At 43.3% G+C, this 19,909-nt stretch overlaps 1 protein-coding gene across 2 annotated transcripts; it reads right to left on the reverse strand.

Moving 5' to 3' along the window:
- Positions 1-8: 8 nt before the first annotated feature.
- On the reverse strand, positions 9-19,885 carry FKBP4 (FKBP prolyl isomerase 4). 2 transcript variants are annotated; one of them, XM_039699679.1, is made up of 10 exons: positions 19,635-19,885; positions 16,083-16,227; positions 14,737-14,879; positions 10,978-11,098; positions 10,247-10,403; positions 9,113-9,203; positions 8,683-8,766; positions 7,920-8,105; positions 7,154-7,393; positions 9-3,933 (listed from the first exon to the last, which is right to left on the reverse strand). In XM_039699679.1, the coding sequence occupies exons 1-10, from the start codon at positions 19,716-19,718 to the stop codon at positions 3,835-3,837; spliced, it is 1,350 nt and encodes a 449-aa protein (XP_039555613.1). In that variant the 5' UTR covers positions 19,719-19,885; the 3' UTR covers positions 9-3,834. The 2 variants fall into 2 exon arrangements, with proteins under 2 accessions (XP_039555613.1, XP_039555614.1); XM_039699680.1 differs by lacking the exon at positions 8,683-8,766.
- Between the last annotated feature and the right edge of the window lie 24 nt (positions 19,886-19,909).

Below are 19,909 nucleotides of genomic sequence, written 5' to 3' on the forward strand. Positions count from 1 at the left end.
ACAGCGGGTGTGGTTTACAAAGTCAGGACAGTAGCTGTTTATTTTAAGCATTTCTTTTCTTTTTTTTTTTTCCTCTATAAGGACATACATAACGAAGTTTATAGTTTACATGCATGACCTCACTCACAAATATCAGCATTGCCACCTTCTGCCGGCAACCAGACCCACTTTTATAGACAGCACGGAACAGCCGTTCAGCTGCCTGGACAGGGCATGTTTAGTGTCCTAAACACATTTACATTCTCAAACATTTCATAGTTTATGTAGTAACAACAAGGGCACAGTGGTACTTTCAAGACTACTCACGCTTAACAACAGATGCACCATTGACTAGATTTTTTTATAGATGTGCCACAGAAATCACTTTTTGCTTTCAGAAACATGTACAACTATCATGCCTGTGGATTTTTGAAAACTGCTGTTCAACAATTAGAAATTTATCATTAGGACTTGGCCCTACGCTTTAGCAGCAAAACCAGATTAAGCCACAGAGGCTTTTATTTCCAGGAATAATTAGCAGCAAATCAAGGTATTTACTTGCTGAATAAGTACTCTGGCTTGGCATTCCTGTCCCCTTTAACTGTTTTTCTAGGTCTATAAATCCTTTCTTCTAACCCCAGCTGACACTCACAGTGTTGTTTCCCACAAGAGGGGGTAGTGTTTTGGTATGTTTGTCACATACACGGGGCTGTTGCTACAGTCAGAGCTCATGAAAATCACCCCATTACCTGGCAACCCTAAGGCTTTATTAGGCAAATGAAATCAGCATTTCCTTAAGTGAAGTGACTACCCAGGCATCTCTCTTGCCTCTGTCCTATCCCACCCAGCCCATGAGATTCAGAGCACTGCAGCTCCCAGCTCTCTGACCAAGCTCCAACCCAGCAGCAGGTGCTCAATTTGGTCTCTGGGGCCCAGGGACAGGACAACACTCCAAGCAGCCCTTGCTTGGTGACAGCTCCAGGGCCTGAGCTGGGCTGGCACTGCTGCAGGACAGGTACTGGCACTCCCCCAGGCCCCACGAGTTTAAGTGCTTACACAGTACTTCTGTTTCAGCAAAGGAGACCAGGAATTCACATTGTATTACATATTTAAAGAGGGATACTCTCTGCAATATACACACAAATTCCAGCCCATGGCATGCCATGCAAAGACATCTTTCTCACCATAAAAACCTCCATTTATTTTAATCTGAGAGAAACAGATTTTCTACCTTTATTCTGCAGAGCAGGCAAAAAAATTGCTCCTTCTGCCCCGTCTCTAAACAGGACACTGGAGATGCTGAATTTAACACCATGTGACAGGATAAACAACACTTGAGTTTGAGTACTATGTTCCATGCCTTCAGACAAAAAAAGCTCACCCCAACCAAAAGCCCCCACAAAATTCAAAAGCACACCCACCCCCAAACAAGACACACAAACTGTAGAAAGAAGCAGAATACTTAGTAATAGCTTTCTTGTGAGATCTGGGTAAGCAGACATTAGAATCACTGAGGAGTTTGTAGTTCATTAAAAGTATTTGCAATATGTAAGCCATTATCCCTTACTTTCACTTCAAAGCTAGTCACTTTCAGATACATTGGTTTGGGCTTTTTTCCCTCTGGTCCAGTTTCACAATGTAGTGGGGTGAAGAGGAAGGTAGCAATATGAACATAGAACAGCCTCTATGCATAGGTTACAGAGTTGCTTTATGCATAGTGTCCAGCAACATAATTTTTCCCTTTTGCAAATATGGGTAAATACTGTATCAAATATTGTGGGAATTTTCTATGGTAATGAACAAACAACACAGAAGAATAATCAGGACACTGGCTACGTGGACAAGAAAACAGAGATCAAAGCACAGTATATTCTCTCGATTCTGTGCAAATTCCAATAAAAACCCACGAAAAGTTCCGTTTTCTTGAGTTTAATTGGAACTTTATTACTTAAGCTGTGACTTCACAGTCTTCATCTTCAGCAATTTGCAAAGAGGAGGCATACAAGAAAGGCTACAATACTTAATGGAAGGGACTCCCTACTGAACAGGGGGAAAGAGGGCAATCCCAAGGCAGAAGAACTGGGAGTGCCAATTTGCTCTTAAGTCTCGCATGATGACTCCTGAAAAAAGCTGATTGCTTGAAGCAAATCAAGGAAATAAATTTAGAAAGCAGAACCTGGGATTAAAGTAAGCTGGAACCAGAAAGAAAAACACCGATGACAAAACGGGGACTACCCACCTGTCAGCCTCAGCTCTGTGCCTGGGAAGATCGCGAAACAGATCCTCCTGGATGCTATGCTAAGGCACATGGGGGACAGGGAGGTGACCAGGGATAGCCAGCACGGCTTCACCAAGGGCAAGTCCCATCTGAGCAGCCTAGTGGCCTTCAGTGATGGAGTGACTCCATCAGTGAACAAGGGAAGGCTACAGGTGTCATTTACCTTCATTCCTGTAATTTTCTGCCTTAGAGACACAGTTCCCCACAACATCCTTCTCTCTGCACTGGACAGAGATGGATGCAGTGGGTGGACTGTTTGATGGGTAAGAAATTGGTTGCACGGTCACATCCACAGGCTAGTGGTCAACAGCTCAGCATCCCAAGGGACACCAGTGACAGGTGTGTCCCTCAGGGATCCATACTAGGACCAGTGTTACTATCATCTTTGTTAATGACATGGATGAAGGGGTAGAGTGCACCCTCAGCAAATCTGCAGGTGACACCAATCTGAGCAGTCCCCCTGACACACCTGAAGGACAGGATGGCACCCAGAGTGACCTGGACAAGCCTGAGAAGTGGGGCCATGTGAAACACATGAGGCTTCAATAAGGCCAAGTGCAAGGTGCTGCATCTGGGCTGGGCAACCCCTGGTATCAATAAAGGCTGGGGGATGAACATTTCCAGAGCAGCCCTGCCAAGAAGGATATGGGGGTGCTGTTGGATGAGAGGCTGAACATGAGCTGGCAATGTGCACTCACAGCCCAGAAGACCAGATGCAACCTGGGCTGCATCCAAAGCAGTGTGGCCAGCTGGGGAGGGAGGGGATTTTAACCCTGTACTCTGCTGAGACCCCACCTGGAACACTGCATCCACCCCTGGGATCCCCAGCACAGGAAGGACATGGACCTTTTGGAGCAAGTCCAGAGGAGGCCCACCAAGATGATTAGAGGGATGAAACACCTCTCCTTATGAGACAAGGCTGAGGGAACTGGAATTGTTCAACCTGGAAAAAGGAAGGCTTTGGGGTGACCAAACTGTGGCGTTCCAGTACCTTATAGGGAGCCTACAAGAAACATGGAGAGAGACTATTTACAAGGGCAAGTAGTGACAGCACAAAGGGGAATGGCTTCAAACTGAAAGAGGGCAGGTTAAGACTAGGTATTAGGATGAAATTCTTTACTCTGAGGGTGTTGAGGCACTGGAACAGGCTGCCCAGAGAAGCTGTAGATGGTCCATCCCTGGAAGTATCCAAGACCAGGCTGGATGGAGCTCTGAGAAACCTGGTCTAGTGAAGGGGGTCCCTGTCCATGGCAGGGGGGGTTAGAACTAGATCTTTGAGGTCCCTTCCAACTCAAGCCATTCTATGATTCTATGAAAATGCAAATAAAACAAGCAGAGCAAAACCAGACAAAACCCAAACAGTAACAGAGGCTGAATGAATAAATAAAGTCACCAGGATTAAACCAGATTTATGCTGCCACTCAGCTTCTTGAACAGCCACGTAAAGCTGTAACTGACTGTGGCATGGTGGCTTCAGCCTCTGCTCCCTTGAAGCCACTATCCAACCAGGTAGAAAAATAAAGGTCTAATTCACTGGAAATTCTTTCATTTACAAAACTAATGGAATAGGGGTTTTCTTATGCTTCTGCTTCAACTTCTGATTTATCTTCAACTCCATTCTGCGCATCTTTCATTTCTGCATCTTCAGTGTGGCTTGTCTGAAGAGTAGCAGATGACTAAATAGAGAGACAAAGAAAATATATTAATACGTTATACAAAATTGCTAGCACAAACACTGTTTGATTCTTACTACTTGGAAAGCTTGTCTGTCCTGCCAGACTGAATTAAGATATTAGGATCTTCAGCCAAGAGAAACCAAAAATTTTCATGCATCCAAGAAACCAGAAGCAGTGTAGAGGAGGCCAAAATGTAATACTGGTATTAGGTGGTTATGATTCTTTATGTGGCCTGCACCCACTTGCCACACAACAATTCCTTAGAAGTCTTTTAACTGAAATTCATTTATGAAGCTTCTGCAGGAACTGCTTTTGCCCTGCTTCAATATTAATGTCATCAATTTTCAGCCATTCCATGGCCTACCCTGACCCAACTTGTATGAGGCACACTTGCACTCAGTATACAAAATATCTTTGTTGGACAGCTAGTTTTGGGAAGAGACACTTCAAACTTAACAACAGTGATTTGGATGTCCTGTGCAAGAGCCTAACTGGAAGAAAATATTATCTGAATGTGGCTGCTCTAAAGCTCTCTCCTTGTGCATCTTCCTCATAAAAAGGTGTGGAAGGCAGAGCCATGAGGTAGGGCCCCAAGGTTAGCTTTTACAATAGGACATAACCAGCACATCCTGACCTTGCAATAATTTTCAAGCACAGTAAGGGGAGGTAAAAATGTCTTGGCTTGCTCATCTCAAAACCTAGTGCAATGGAATTGCTATTCCACTTCAGCCCAGCATCTTGAGCCATTGTTTTACGATGATCTTAGATGAGAACCAAACAAAACCAAGCAAAGTCTTAAGCATACAATGCTGGAAGAGCGGAATGGGGGGGAAACAGGCAGAATCCTTAAAATCTTACACCAATTTGGCTGCAACACAAAACCACATTCATGTATCAAAGATCAAATTTTCGTCCTTACAAGCATTCCACAAAGCACACAAAAGTCTTCTCTCCACAGAAAATCTGTTAGCTACCAATCCTGGGTTTAAGATAAGGTGATAAACACCCTGACCTTCAAAAATTCACACTTTACATATGTGAATTTTTCAAAGTAATGAAAGGAACTACTGATGCAAGAGTGGCTGTTGAATTTAATGGACTGTGTCAGGAACATCAGAACTGCAATCCAAGCTATCTTCTTAGCAATCAGAAGACATTTAGTAAACAAACTCTCTTCTCCAGAACTTTGAACTTCTACTACACCACCACTAACAGACACTGCTGAAACTAGGGTAAAGCAACACTATAAATGCAGTAAGAGGAAAACAAGCTTTTCTTGAAAGAAAACTACCTCAAGACTGGCCCAGGGAGTAAGCACCCTTTACAGTTTATAGTTCCATCAGTCCCACTTCATATAAAACCATATCCACTTAAGGCAGGCCAGATGGCTCACAGAAAAAAAAACCAAACAAACCAGAAACAGCACACTGCATATTCCAAGATCATTTAACTTGCTAGGAAGAATTCACCAGGCCAGTGGCATCCAGGCCTGTATCAGCAATAGTGTGTCCAGCAGGACCAGGGCAGAGATTGTCCTCCTGTACTTGACAATGGTGAGGCCACACCTCAAATCCTGTGTCCAATGTTATATACCAAACAATAACCCTTCATTTACATTTGGCTGGAGTCCAACCTAAAGGATTCCATCACTTTAAACTGATTCTATCCCAAGCAGATAGGGAAATTGGGACTAAGTGCCATGTTTTTCCAATGTCCCAAACAGTCTCCAGTGCAAAGACTACGAGTCTGCCTTTTGCCAATAATATTACTCTACCAATTATCTGTCTCAGGAGTTGAAGAAAGCTTAAGGCTTTTGAAGTTTTAGTGGGTATAGCTTGTTTCAGCAATCCACTCTTCCTATCTCAACAGATCTTCCTGTATCCCACACCTAGTGGAGGAAGCCAAATTCCCAGCAGCTGTGCTAGCTGAAGGGATCCTTCACAACAGAGCCTGACAGCTGGCAAGAAGTTAAGATGCCCAACATCTTAAAATAATTCTACAAATTAATTCTAAACATCTGAAATAATTCTACTTTAGTTGCTGTATCTTTACATTCCTGAGATTTTTTTATTAAAGCCTACCAAAATTAAGATACTGTGTGACTTTACATCACTGTGTCTAGAAGGACAGAATACTTTCTTTTAAGCTCCAATACACAAGGACCATTGACATCAGGTTGTTTAGCTGAAAAGAGAAGAGACATTTGTCTCTTCTGTGAAGCATTTATGTAGGAAATTGTCAGCTGACAGTTTGAAATGGTTGAACTGTCAGGATACACTCATCTGAGGACACCATGCCTCTGGAAATACTCAATGACACGTTAACCAAAGGAAATTAATGTACCAGTATCTGGCAATTTTTAATGTTCTCCATGCTTATTCTGGAAAGGTGAAAACAACCTCACAAGATACAAGCTTCTGTACTCCCCACTGTTACTGAGGAAATTTGAGTCTGACATAAATCCCAGATTTGTCTGAGAAGTTACAGTTCCATCTTGTCCTTCTAGAACATCAGATTTAAGGAAAAGAACCAGAAGATTTTCTTAGGATATGTGATTCTCACCAGTAACTTGAAATGTTTGTTGCTAGCTAATACAATCTTGTTATAACCTGTATTCACTTACTGCCATTATTAACTGAACTAGCATTTACTAAAATTCTAGTGAAAGCTTATTAGGAAAACCATCCATACAGCAGAATAATCAATCTTCTGACACTTCATAATCTATCTGTGACATTTGTAATGGAGACCATCAACCACACCTTAATGTCTCCATGAGAAGCAAGATGGTGCTCAGCACCCTCTGTATGACAGACACAAGCTCTCACTGGATGGGCAACCCAGGCACCAGAACAGCCTGCTCTTTGCAACAGATTCTAGAGGAATAGGTGCTTTTTCCACTTCTGCAACATTGTCATGTTTGCATCTCATCACTTCAACTGCCTTCTGATTCACACTGGTCTGTTGCAAATTCAGTTGAAATAGACAAAAGCTTTCTGTGCAATGGTTGGTACTCCTGGTTTTCCTGTCCAAACAAGATGACCTAATAATTTGGACTGTTGGCATTTTTGAGTTCCATCCCTGCTCCCCAAAGCAGTGTTCTACTTGAGTGTTCTCCTGCTATAATTATTTGTAGTAAGAAGCAAGGTGAGTACCTAAACCACTGTTCCTTGTCTTACACGACACCACCTCCTGTAACCTTCGGAGTAGCGTTACTTACCTTTAAGTCTTTGTCTGCGAGCCTTTGGAACATGTTGGCGTACATCTTCTTCTCCTTCTCATGCTGCTCCCGTATTTTTTGCTGACAAGTCACCAGTTGCACTTTGGCAGCTTTGTTACTTGGATAAAGTTGAATCACTTTCTGGAAATCTGCTCGGGCCAACTCAAAGTCATTGACAGCCAAGTGAGCTTCTCCACGCCGGAAAAGGCCTTTTTCATTGTTGCTATCCAATTCGAGTGCCTGCATTCAGAAAAACCAAAACCACACTCAGTAATTATTTTTCTTTTATAAAAATTGTATGCAGTCAGAACACCAGTGACTGCTAGGAACTGTACCTTCTGATGTAGACTTATGAGTCTTGTCAGGGCTTACTAATAAAGTCAGTGGAATACAGCAGAAGTAAGCACAAAGAGGAATGAATATCGTAGGCTATTTGACAAGAAAACCAGCAAGTCTAAGATTTAGTCAGGAAGTAATCCTGCTCTTTGAAAGGACTTTGCCAACATGACTACATCTCAAGTGTTCCTTATTTCTAAATACTTGAATATTCTCAATGTGGCAGCAAGTTAGGAAAAGACACTCAAAGGGCACTAATCATGAAAATAATCTGCTGGATATTTTTAGTGCACTAAAAATTCCATACTACCCAAATAGCAGCTGGTAAGAAAGACCAAACATCACACTGGCCTGTTGTCCCTAAAATGTTTAAAGCAAGACAAAATGTCAGACTGCTTGTGCAGTTTAAGAATAAATGAACTCCTACTACCTTGTTGCAGTTCTCCAAAGCCTGGGAGTATTCCTTTAGCTTGAGATGGCACATGGCTAAGTTAAGGTGGGCAGCAAGCCTCAGGCTTTTGGCTTTTGATTCCTCCTCCTCGGAGAGTCCCGACTCGTGCTCCAGCCATGACACAATCTTCTTATACTGTAATGCTGCCCGCTTGTATTTCCCCTCCTGGAAACAAGGCAGCTCAATTATCACACAGCTCATCACAGGAACCTTTATCTCCCTCTCGTCCCTTTTGCCTGCTGTGAGCAATACATCTAAAAAACCTTTCCATTTGATCTATCATCAGAAATACTTCTGAGAGCCATTCCTGCACAGGATCAGAAAATCTTTAGGAGTAATTAACTGGTTCCCCACTAGAGCTAGGGGTATATGCCAGCATTGATATTTCACTGAACTCCTACCTTTATATTCAACTTTTGATGCAAAAATAAGGTAAGATGGGAAATTCTCAAAATGCAATACAAAGATAATAGGAAACTCTTCCTTTAGCTACTGAAATACCCTACAGTGTTATCTGTAGATACAGCAAACAGCTTTAATAAAGAGCTCCCTGCAGAGTTAGTTCTTTGGATAATCCAACCGAGTTTCTTGATTTTATGAGACACATTCCCCTCCAGCTCTCCCTGTAAAATCTCACAGAATACCATGAACACTACCCAGAAATTACAGAAGCTGTAAACATCATTATAAACTCACAGCATGGACCAAGAAATGCTATTATTACTTGGGAACTGTAACTCACCTTGAAGTACTGAGTGCCTCTCTCCTTCACAATACTGCTCTGTTCCAACTTCTCATCTGTGTTCATTTCCCAGGACTCCTTAGCCTACCCAAACAGGAACAGTTCCAGTCACCTTCAATACAACTTCTAGGGAAATCAAGTAGCTATGCTGTTTCCTACTAACAGTATGGTTGACGTAAATCTGGCAAAGCAGAGCTTTGCACTGCTAACAGAAACCAGCCTACAGCACGAGAGATGGCAACAGACAGGGATACAGAAAGAATAAGGACCATTTCAGCCAAGAGCTCCCAGCATGTCATCATCATCTCTGGCAACAGTGGCCTGCCTGTTTCACATCACCATTCAAGGATTCCATTGTCATCGTTTAAGCTGCACTCTTCACTTCTTCCCCACCCTTGGATCTCTTTGGGATTTCATCTCTTGTTCTCACCTTTTCAAAGCTTTTGAGTTTGACTTCATACTGCAGCTCTGCATCTGGAGGGATCTTAAATTTCTCATTCCCAACACTTCCAAAACCATAGCTGTAAAATGGAGGTGGGGAGGGAGAAATAAAAATTATAGCATTCAAAACTATCCATCCAGCTATATTTGCTACATAGGAAGATGGAGACAAAAACCCCCATGCAAATTTGGGATGCACATAAGTTATTATTACAAGGCAAAGGCTTGATGAATTCTAGGTACAATTCTAAAATTAGCAAATACAAGGTAGAAGAAAGTAAGAGAAAACTAGTATTAACTTCATTAATCTTTTAGCAGCTCCTATTATTTTGTTAGGTTTTTAGTTTACTTTAAGGAAAAGCAAGTAACCCCTTCATCAAAAAAAGAAAAGCCAAACCAAAACAACCGGCTTTCAAATTACAATTATCATATTTAATATTCATGGTCTGAAACTGAGTGTTGCATTCAGAGCACCTGTACTTTAGTTCTATTCTTAGAAAAGCAAAGAGAATAAATACCAAGATTAGGTGAGCAGCTGTACACTTAACACACTGCTAACCAGTTGGTAAACAGGAAATGCTTACAGAAAGGTACTGCAATGCAACTCCAGTAAGAGCTGCACATTAGCAGGAGAACTCTCTAGACCACATTGCTTTCCTTTCCTGCTCCCATCAGGCTCAGTTACATTAAAAAAAAAAAAAAAACTCAACAGAAAATGAAATAAAGTTTGATGAAAACAGTCTGTGTAATTCCACTTGTTTCAGATGCAAAGAGTTTCTCACTATAAAGAGAAAATTCTGCCTACATCCAAGTCTATATATGCACTGTTTTACAGTAATCAGTCATGAAGAAGGATCACAAAAATCCATGTTAGAGAGCAACAACGTTTTCCAGAAAAATTCAGAGGTCAACATTACAGAGACTTAAGTAAATTTTTTCTGGACTGCTACTGCTCCACTATGAAGAGGCAAACCATGATACTTCTCATACATAAATTTCTGGGGCTAATCCAAGTTTTTACCACAGTGATGAAAAAAGCTGAAAGGCATTGTAATGAAATATTTCTTTCTTGCCAGATGATTAGTATAAGCCCTTCCTGTATCAAACACCAGAAACAGCATACCTGGGCTTGAGATAGAACACAGATTCCTCTGATTTCTCCATTTTCTGAATTGCTTTCTCCAGACCATGAGGAATATCGAAGTTTTCCCCTTCTCCAATCTCAAATCGCAACTCCCGCTTGTCAAAAACACGATCTCCATGTCGGCCTTCAAACTGGACTGGTAACAAAAACCAGAACAACATAGAGAGAAATCAGGAGGTATCTATGTATGGCACTGGGCAGGTACCCAGGAGTGCACAAGGAGTTCTGTACAGGCAGGCAGCACATGCGCAAGTGCCAAAGCCTCCTTCTGAACAGTCTTTTCTCTTTTAGCAGCTACCTATGGCATGGCAGTTACTGGCAGCAAACAGAATTTCTACTGTTCAATTTAACAACCCCTCTTTTTTTGTTGTTCATTTAAGTGTTTGTTTTTCCCACTCTGACAAGTGCCAGAATGACTTCCCCTTTTGTTCCTCAGCATATGGAAATACTTTATGAGACTCAATCACCTTTTGTCATCAGATAAGCACTTCAACAGATTCAGTATCACCAGAAAACACAGTTGCTGCTGGAAAATGTAAACCTTGCTAGAAACAGGAGAAGGAAAGCTTACTCTAGGCTGTTAAGTTACTTGGTAGAGAAAAGAGAAGCCAAGTATTCCTCTCCCTCAGGACATGCAGTTGTAGATGGTGAAAAGGTTCTGCCATCCCTCACTGCAAATCCATTCAGTATTCGTGTAACAACACACTTACTCTCTACAAGTGCATCCTCATTGGGCCTGGAGTAACCCTCCCCTTTTTTACGGATTCTTCGGATGATGCCACCATCTTCTTCATCAGTGAGATCCTCCCCCTTGAACTCAAAAAGTTCTATCTGTGGAGGGAAGAAAAGCCTTGCATTTATTCTTATTGGACCAATTTAGTAACGCAGGATTTATTCTCCAGAGATCTTTGAATCTAGTTACAAAAAGTATTTGTCATTGCTGCTATGAAGTGAAGAAAAGAAAATATCATATCCTGTTTTTGAGTAAAACAATAGTGAAAACTATTCCCAAGCACAAAAAAGCAAGCCATTATAATCAGCATTGTTTAGACAACCTCATTAAAAAAAAAAAAGTTAAGAGCTAATGCTGTGGAGGTTCCTGACACTGGACTTGAGATAACTGGAATGCAAAAGGAACTGAATATCCACCAGTACTTCCACTTCTTATTTTAATTGATACCTAGTAACAAATAATATTCTGGTCTTTCTTTTCAATCAGTCTTAAAAAAGTAATTCCTGAACACCCTACTGATGACCATACCGGTGTGTACCTCCCCCTCCCCTCTTTTTTTCCTTTTTTTTTTTTTACCTCAGCCTGAAAAATACTATTCTGTGTAATAATCTAGCTATTTATATTGCTCAGCAAAAGTAATCATGAAGAAGAAAAAACAAAACCACCACCAGATCAAAAAAGAAAAGAACTTCCAAATCAGAGGACATGCATTACTTCTTGTCATAAACACTGGTGTGATGACACAGGGACAAAAATCTCCTAATACAAGTTCTAAAGGATCTTTTGTAAATCAACTTGCACAAAATTTTGGTATGGGGATAGTCACTTGCAAAAGAATCCTGCTGATACTGTGTTAAGTAATAAAAAATAAACCTAGGTAAAACTAAGAGTGGAAACTTAAAGAGACTTTAGCTGCTTGAGAGTCATACTAGCAAGAAACTACTTTAACCTACTAAATTCGGGAAAATTTTCTGGATCTAAGTTCCAACCCACACCCTCAATCAGGACACACCCAGCACTGCTGACTTGTTGCAGCCAGTGAGCCCCAGGCTATTTTGTTAGGGAAGCACAAAACCATCACAGGCAGCTTTGGTCCTTTTCCTTCTCCCCACTTCCCTGCAACATAAGTGCTCAGGCAGGCATTAGGGGATATCAAGAGTCATCAATGAAACACTACTTTTATCTAAAAGCATACCCAGAAAATGGAGGGGCCAGACTGGCAGCATCAAGAGAAGTCCAGTGGGAAGTGAGTAACCTGGGTGACTGCATGGGACGGACTCTGGAGTAGCCTGATGGACCAAATCCCATCTTGTAGTTCATGCTTTTATTTACCCCAATCTTAGGTATTACCTCTTGTGGAAGGACAATGAAAGCTTCTCTGCTTTCTGCTGTCCACCTGCATCCATTGTAGTACTGCCCTTAAGAACGCCCCACTGTGCTGCCTAGGTAGAAGGCCATGAGCTTTTAGCTTGCACTTCAATCATCAGCTGAGCCCTGATTACACCTGGCATCACTTGCATAGGAGCACACAGCACTGCAGCATGTGTAGTTTGATCCAATACAACTAAGCCATGAATAACGTCAGATTTCTATGTAAGAAAATGCTGGTTTTGAACAGCTCTTCATGACACTCTTTTTCAGAAATAATGGTATTAATTTTGATGCACTCAAAGGGAGTAAGCTGTAACCCCTTAGGGGACACTACCTGCTAGCAATATTTTTTTAATCCTTCCACACAGAATATATCTTTAATCCTATTACTCACAAGTCCATGAAAAAAAAAGAAATGCAAATACACTATCCAAATGCAAAGCAAATTCAATATCCAATTATGTGAAGGCCCATGGCACCTGGCCTGTATCAGCAATGGTGTGGCCAGGATCAGGGCACTGATTGTCGCCCTGTACTAGGCACTGGTGAGGCCACACCTCAAATCCTGTGTTCAGTTTTGGGCCTTTCAGCTCAGGAAGGACACTGAGGTGCTGGAGTGTGTCCAGAGAAGGGCAAGAGAGCTGGTGAAGGGTCTGGAGCACAAGTCCCATGACGAGCTGCTTGAGAGAGCTGGGAGTGTTTAGCCTGGAGAGAAAGATGGGGGAACTTTGGGGGGGAACCATCTCATTTTCTACAACTCCCTGAAAGGAGGCTGTTGCCAGATGGGGTCAGTCCCTTCTTCCAAGTAACAAGTCACAGAACAAGAGGAAATGGCCTCAAGGTGCACCAGGGGAGGTTTAGAATGGATATTAGCACTAGACAGGCTGCCCAGGGAAGTGGGTGAGTCACCCTCCCGGGAGGTGTAGATGTGGTACTGGGTTGGGTTAATGGTTTACTGATGGACTTGGCAGTGTCAGATTTATGACTGGACTCAATGGTCTTGATGGTTTTTTCCAACCTAAATAACTCTATGTATAATTTACCCTTCATAACAGATGCTCATTGTTTCCAAAAAAATCTAAACAGACTTTGAGTCTTTGAATAACTCCATGAGCTATTTTCACATTTCTCAGATATTAGATAAAACATTCTATCTCAGAGCAATCATCAGTTTTAAAGCTTTCCTTATACCCCCAATTGTAGGATTCTATTCCATTGATTAAGTGCTTTAGAGCAAAGTAATTTTAAAAACTGCACTCAAGAAAAGAGTGTGCCTTCTCTCAGGTAGAATTTATTTTGAAACAACTGTTGGCAAATTGAACTGTTTCAACATTAAGAAAAATCCATCCTCTCCAAACGCTGTTGAGACTGTCAGGGTACGCTCCAGAAACAGCTTTAATGTCATCCTACATGGAAAAATCAAATACAAGTCTCAGCATTCTGAGCAACCATTCTCACTTCTGAAATAACACACAAGAGACAGCTGCTGTTTCCACCCCCTTTGGGGAAGATGTGGGGGAAAATTACTTTTAAGGTCAGTAGGAAATAAAATCTCTCCTCTCCTGGTGAGGCTGAGACACCAAGGATAACTGGCTCCATGCAGCTCATCTCCAGGAGAGCAGCTGGTCACGTGAGCTGTCCAACTGGGTTACCCAGCTGCCCAACTCAAGACAGCCAAGTCAGTCACAAGCACTCAGTGAATGCACAGGACTTCATCTATGGGGACAAGATTGATCAGTGTAGCCTGGATGTGCAGAGAGACTTTGGCAATGAACCAGCAACCTGAATCCAAACTGGTTTTATGGTGCTTTGAGGCTGACTGAAACCTCAGTTCTACAGAAAAGAGTTCATAATTGCAGGGCTGTTCAAATATTGTATTCCAGCAGTTTACATGGGGCAATTACCTCTGCTCTCCCTTGAAACAGCTCATAAGAGGTAATGTTAATGTTGTAAAGACAACACAAGTAAAAAAATGTATAATTGAGGGCATTAACTGTTCTTCCTGTTGTTGAAAACCTCACAACATTTAATATAACATTACTTGAGTGTTATGAAGTGGATTAAAGATTTAATTTTAACAACTTCAGTTTATCACTGAAATAGTTTGCCCTCCCAGCCTGCACTTTACTGCGGCAAATTACTCTGTAACTGCAGAATTACAACTGAACACTGAAGATCATTCAAGTGTTTTAAAAACTCAGAATGGAACCTGAGCCATTACAGAGCAGTGGCAGCCAGACTAAACTTCTGTTCATGCTACCCAAAACAGACCATATTATTTTCCTTAGAAAATGTACTGTTCTGAAAAGATATTGCATCACACATATTTTCAAGCATATAGTTTTAGTGACCATCTCTCACTTACCTCAAAAATCAGTGTAGCATTGGGAGGTATCTTTGGGGGGCTCCCAGCTGAGCCATAGGCATATTCTGGTTTACACGTAATCCGACAGATTTCACCAATCTTCATAGTGGCCACAGCAATGTCCCATGCTTTGATCACCTCACCTGTACAAGTCAAATGCCAATCACACATGAAAAGCATGATCAGGCGAAACTGAGCATCATCACTTTTAGTATACAAAAGCCAAGGCAGCAGAAATACTTGTACTCACTCACGCTTATGTACATCAGTTTTAAGCCTAATCAAATTCTGAAGCTTCCCAGGGACCCAAATTTGGCCCAAGCATTTGTTCATTCCAGGTGTAACAACTCTTTTCATAGAATAACAGAACACAGACACCAGCTGAAGTGCTTGGCACAGTCCCAAGTGTGAGGAAGTAACAATAAACTCTTCCGAGAGGAAGGCCTTAGGGTGAGAGATTGCCTGCTCCTGTTTTGAAAACAATCCAAAACAACAGCCTTTTCTGTTCATACTTTATCAGCTGGCAAAGAACAGCACCAGTGGTAACTAAAAGTTACTACTTTCTTCCTCCTTTCTGTTACAAATGTGTGTAACATTTCTTTGAAAGGGAAGAAAAGCTGTAACAAACTCCCCCCTCTCTTCCTCAAGCTGTCCTGATTGCGGCTCCTTTTGACCCATCAAGTACACTTTCTATAAGTCTTGTATTAATAGGTACGCTTAATATCATCTCCAATTGCAGTACAATTAATTTATTTCTTTTTAAAAAGCAGGTATTATCTATTTTTTAAAAAGCAAAAGGTAAGGAACTTGAGGGAAGAATACAAGATTGAGTAATATTGTTGCAGGACCAATGATGCTCAGACTTTCAAAAAGGAAAGATTTTTATAATGAAGAGATGCACTGCTCAAAGACTCCTATTTGGGTTAACTTCAGAATTTTGTGGAAAAGAGAGTGTGTTTCATCATAAGACAGCAACCACTGAGTACCCTGCCCCAGTATCTGGTCACAATTAAGCACTCCTGAACTGAGGTCTGCCCCCCAGAAAAACCCCAACCAAAAAAATGCATATTCTGGCTATTTAACTGCCCTTTATTTCTACATTTCAGAATAGATTTACTCCCCTGGTGCGCTTTGTCTGAGGCCTGTGAATTCTTCAGCAGGCCTTTTAAGGGGCTACACAGTTCTCTCATTCAGAAAAATCTCCAAGACATTCTGATGGGGCCATTCTAAGAGAATAAACTCTGAAAACAAGTTGAAGCGGCAGTTTTGAAAAGCAAATGAGCCACACAAGGAAATCCCATCTCGATTATTACAAAAACTGATCAGCACCAAACACAAGATATTACCTTTCCCCAAGTCAAATGAGAATTTGTCTTTTCTGTCCAGACTGGAGTCAAATTTTGTGCCATCAAGAAGCCAGCCCGTGTAATGGACGGTCACCTTATCACCTATCATCGGAGACTCTGTCCCACTGCCTTCTCTCTTGACAGCCTGGGGAAAACAGCAATTAGCATTAACATCACAGAAATCAATCTGCCTGCCCACTGGATATGAATCACAAATACCTAGATATGTGTGTTATCATCCTTAGTAGACAAAGGATTTGCAGGTTTCTTTCAGTCACCTGGAAATGGACTGGCTGTTCTTTCTGCAGATTAGCAGTGCTGCAAATGCAGAACCTCAAGATGGCTGTGCTGTGATACAAGAATTTAACAGGCAACAGTTGGCACCAGCTTACAGATCTCTGCATTAGGCAGGGTTTTTTCTTCTTTATTCAAGCATTTGCCTCATCACCTGTCTATCATCACGCCCGAGTTCAGTGTTCTAGGCAAAGCACTTAAACAAGAGAACGAGGTGGTTCTTTCCATGCGAAGTCTATTCCAACATGTAATCTGAAATTATTCAAGTCAAACCAAGCAGTTTAACAAAGGTTTGCAGTGTCTCACCCCAAGCAGGTTAGTTCTATCAGTCCTTAGAGTAACACTGAAAAATTATATATTGCAAGAATTTTGTCTCCCCACAATTCTGACACAGATGGTCAGCACCCCCATCTCACATACAGCTGCAAGGATTTGATTTTCTTCTCAGGGGCTCCCTAGCCTGCCCAGCAAGACAAGGATTAAATGAATCTACGCTACTCAGAAAGTGGGGACAATCTCTCTCGTGTTCATTTGAAGCTTACATAAAATTAGAGAATAATAGTGATATATCTCACAGGCAAGGATGTGAGGCCTTGCCCATAACAGGATTCCTGAGGTTCAGATTTGAATTTCTCCCAATACAGATTGAAACCAGCTAGCCCTAAGCCAAAGTTCTGCATTATCTTAGCCAGGCAAAAGGGGACCAAGGGAGGACCCTATTTGCTTGCACCATGGAGAGCTGGGAAACATTCTGTTATAGAAGATAACATCTATTCAAGGGCAGTTACAGGGCATCCCTCCTTTAAATGTCATGTTTCTATATCAATCATGTTTTTCACTGAAGGATGCAGACTTTTGTGAGTCTCCTCCACAAATTTCAGTTTCCTGCAACCCACCACTGTCAATCTCCCACCTGGCCTCCCACCATCCCTTCCACTGACTATCCAACTGACATGCCAGGACCCTCCATCCAAAACTGAAGCTTCACCACCGACAGCTTCTGCCAGACTAACAAGCTGAAAGCACCTCACTGAAAGCATAAAACAAAAAACACCCCCACAAACAAACCAAATCTAGAAAAAATCCTGGCTGCTTGTTTTCTAAGGGAAGGATGCTCAGCAGGAAAAGGGATACCTGATCTCACACAGCATACCATCCCTTTACCCCAGCATCACGGCCAGTTATTAGCGTTGCAAAACTAATCTGTCGATGTCTCCCCGAGGAAGGCAGAAGTTCAAGCAACCATTCTTCACAGAGATTAGGAAACATGTAAGTATGAGAAAAATACATGAATCAGGTAAGCAACCTGACCTACATCACACTGAGCAGATGCAATTTGCAAATCTGCACAAAGCAGATGCAAACTAGCACTCTAAAGCAGCCAGTCTGATGCAATTTTGAAAAACTGACTGCATTTAATGGAAATTTACCCAACTTTATCAAATGCCATATTCTTGTAGTGCCATAGCAAGGTACTCTAGAGTAACAAATATCCCATTTGCATTACTTATACAGTTTATTCTTTTGCATTTGTTCCATTTTGAAGAGACAAAAGTTTCACTTGTAAATATGGCAACCCTATTTCCTTTTCAGATGGAGAAACAGGATTTTTCAGTTCATACGGCATTTCAAATAGTTTCTTTCCAAACTTAATTACTTATTCTAGGAATTGTGCAAGTATATGCAGCAACATCAGGTAAAAAAACGTGGATACTATTCTAATATACAGCTAATAAGCAAATAAACATGCTACTGAAATCACTGCAACAATACCAGTACAAAATTGGTGTAGGTTGGTTCAGAGCTAGATGCTTGATTTCAATAGATGCATTTTGCACTCCATGTCCATTTTACGTACTCCATTATGTAAAAATAAAATCCATGAAGGCTGGACTTTGTGACCTCTCTGGTATTTTACTTGTCATTGTTGTATCTTATTTGGGATTTTCACAACCTCACTTCATTTGTTAGTGTTTTCTACTCCCCTCCTCCATAAAAAAAACAAACCAAACAACCCAAAAAACACCTGCTGCTTCTCCATCAGCAAAAAGTAGGTACTGCATGAATCAGGCAGACCCCACCACCCTTCTACCACGCTCAAGGGATATGGGCTGCAGGAGACCTGGGCAGCCATGCAGATGAGAACTCTGACCTGATACTGTACTGTGAGCAAAACCCAAAAAATCACACTTAAACATGCTAGCAGGAAATATGGAAAAGCAGAAATATAGCAGCCAACATCTCTAATCTGCTCCCTGATACCCCTCCTGAACGGGAGACAGCGCCTCCCTAATGAACCCAGAATTTAGAAGGCTCTAAAGGTTAAACCCAGAATTTTGCCATTGCTGTGGCGTCCCTTTCTCCTCCTGAACACCGTAACTTCGAAATATTACGGTGGTTGAATAACGCTTCTAAATAATCGCTGAAGTTTTTAGCAGAGCCTAGGGAAGTTTCTAGAGATATGGAGATAGGCAACGTCTGACAGAGGAAGTTCGCGCAACTCCCCCTCACAGTACAAATCCCGCTGCCCTTATCGCCTGCCTTCCCAGTACAAAGGAGAGCAGTCTCTCTGCCTCGGCCACGTCGGGGACCTGCCCGGGGATCGGCCCGGGGACCTGCCCGGCCGCCGGCCCAGCGGCACCGAGGGGCGGCCGGGCCGCTCCGGCCGCCGGACCGCGCACCCCGGGCCCGGGGCCGAGGCACGGCCGGGCACGGCGGGGACGGGCACCGAGCGCACGTGCCCTGCCGGGGCTCCATCTTTAATTCCCGGCCCCGGACACGTGCTGGGGGGGCGGGGATGGACCCGGACCCCCACAAGCCAAGACACAGACCCCGGCCCGCCTCCCCCTCCTGCATCTTCTCCTAAACGGCGGAGGAAAGCCCAAACGCAGGGGGAAGCGCCTTTTCGGTGCACAGCTCCCCCGTGATCCCGAGCTCTCCCGGCGGGCAGCCCGGGCTCCAGCTCGCCCCGGGAGGAGCGCGGAGTCCCCGCAGCCAGCCGGGCAGCGCTTGCGCAGCCGGGGCGCGCTCCCGCCCTCCGCCGCTGTTGTTCAATCGCCCGCGCTGCGCCAGCCCTGCCTGTATACCCGGGGACCGCCTCGTCCCCTTCCCCACGGGGCACACAATAGGCTCGGTAGGGCCAGGGCGCCCCGGGGAGCACCCGCTCGCAGGCTAAGAGGAATGCCCCCGCTCCCCGCAGGCGCGGGGACCCCCCCGAGCTAGTGCGGAGGGTGGGGATGGGGAACAGCCGCCCGGTACCTTGAGGACGCCCTCATCCTGCTTGGGAGTGATGTCCACCCCTTCCAGGGGAGCTCCGTCCGCTTTCATCTCCTCCGCCGTCATGTCGCCTGCCGCTGCCACCTCTGCACAGGGAAGGGCCGCCTGGCGGGCTCGGGGCTGCGGGGAGGGCCGGGATGAGGCTGCGATAGCGACTGGCTGCGCCTCCGGCCCCGGGCAGCGCGGGTGGGGGCGGGCGCCGCACGCCTCCTTCCCTGCTGCTCTCGCCGCAGCGCCAGCCCCTGCTCGGCGAGGAG

This window comes from Passer montanus, unplaced genomic scaffold, assembly GCF_014805655.1.
Source record: "Passer montanus isolate IOZ18808 unplaced genomic scaffold, ASM1480565v1 scaffold137, whole genome shotgun sequence".
In the NCBI taxonomy this organism is placed as follows: domain Eukaryota; kingdom Metazoa; phylum Chordata; class Aves; order Passeriformes; family Passeridae; genus Passer; species Passer montanus.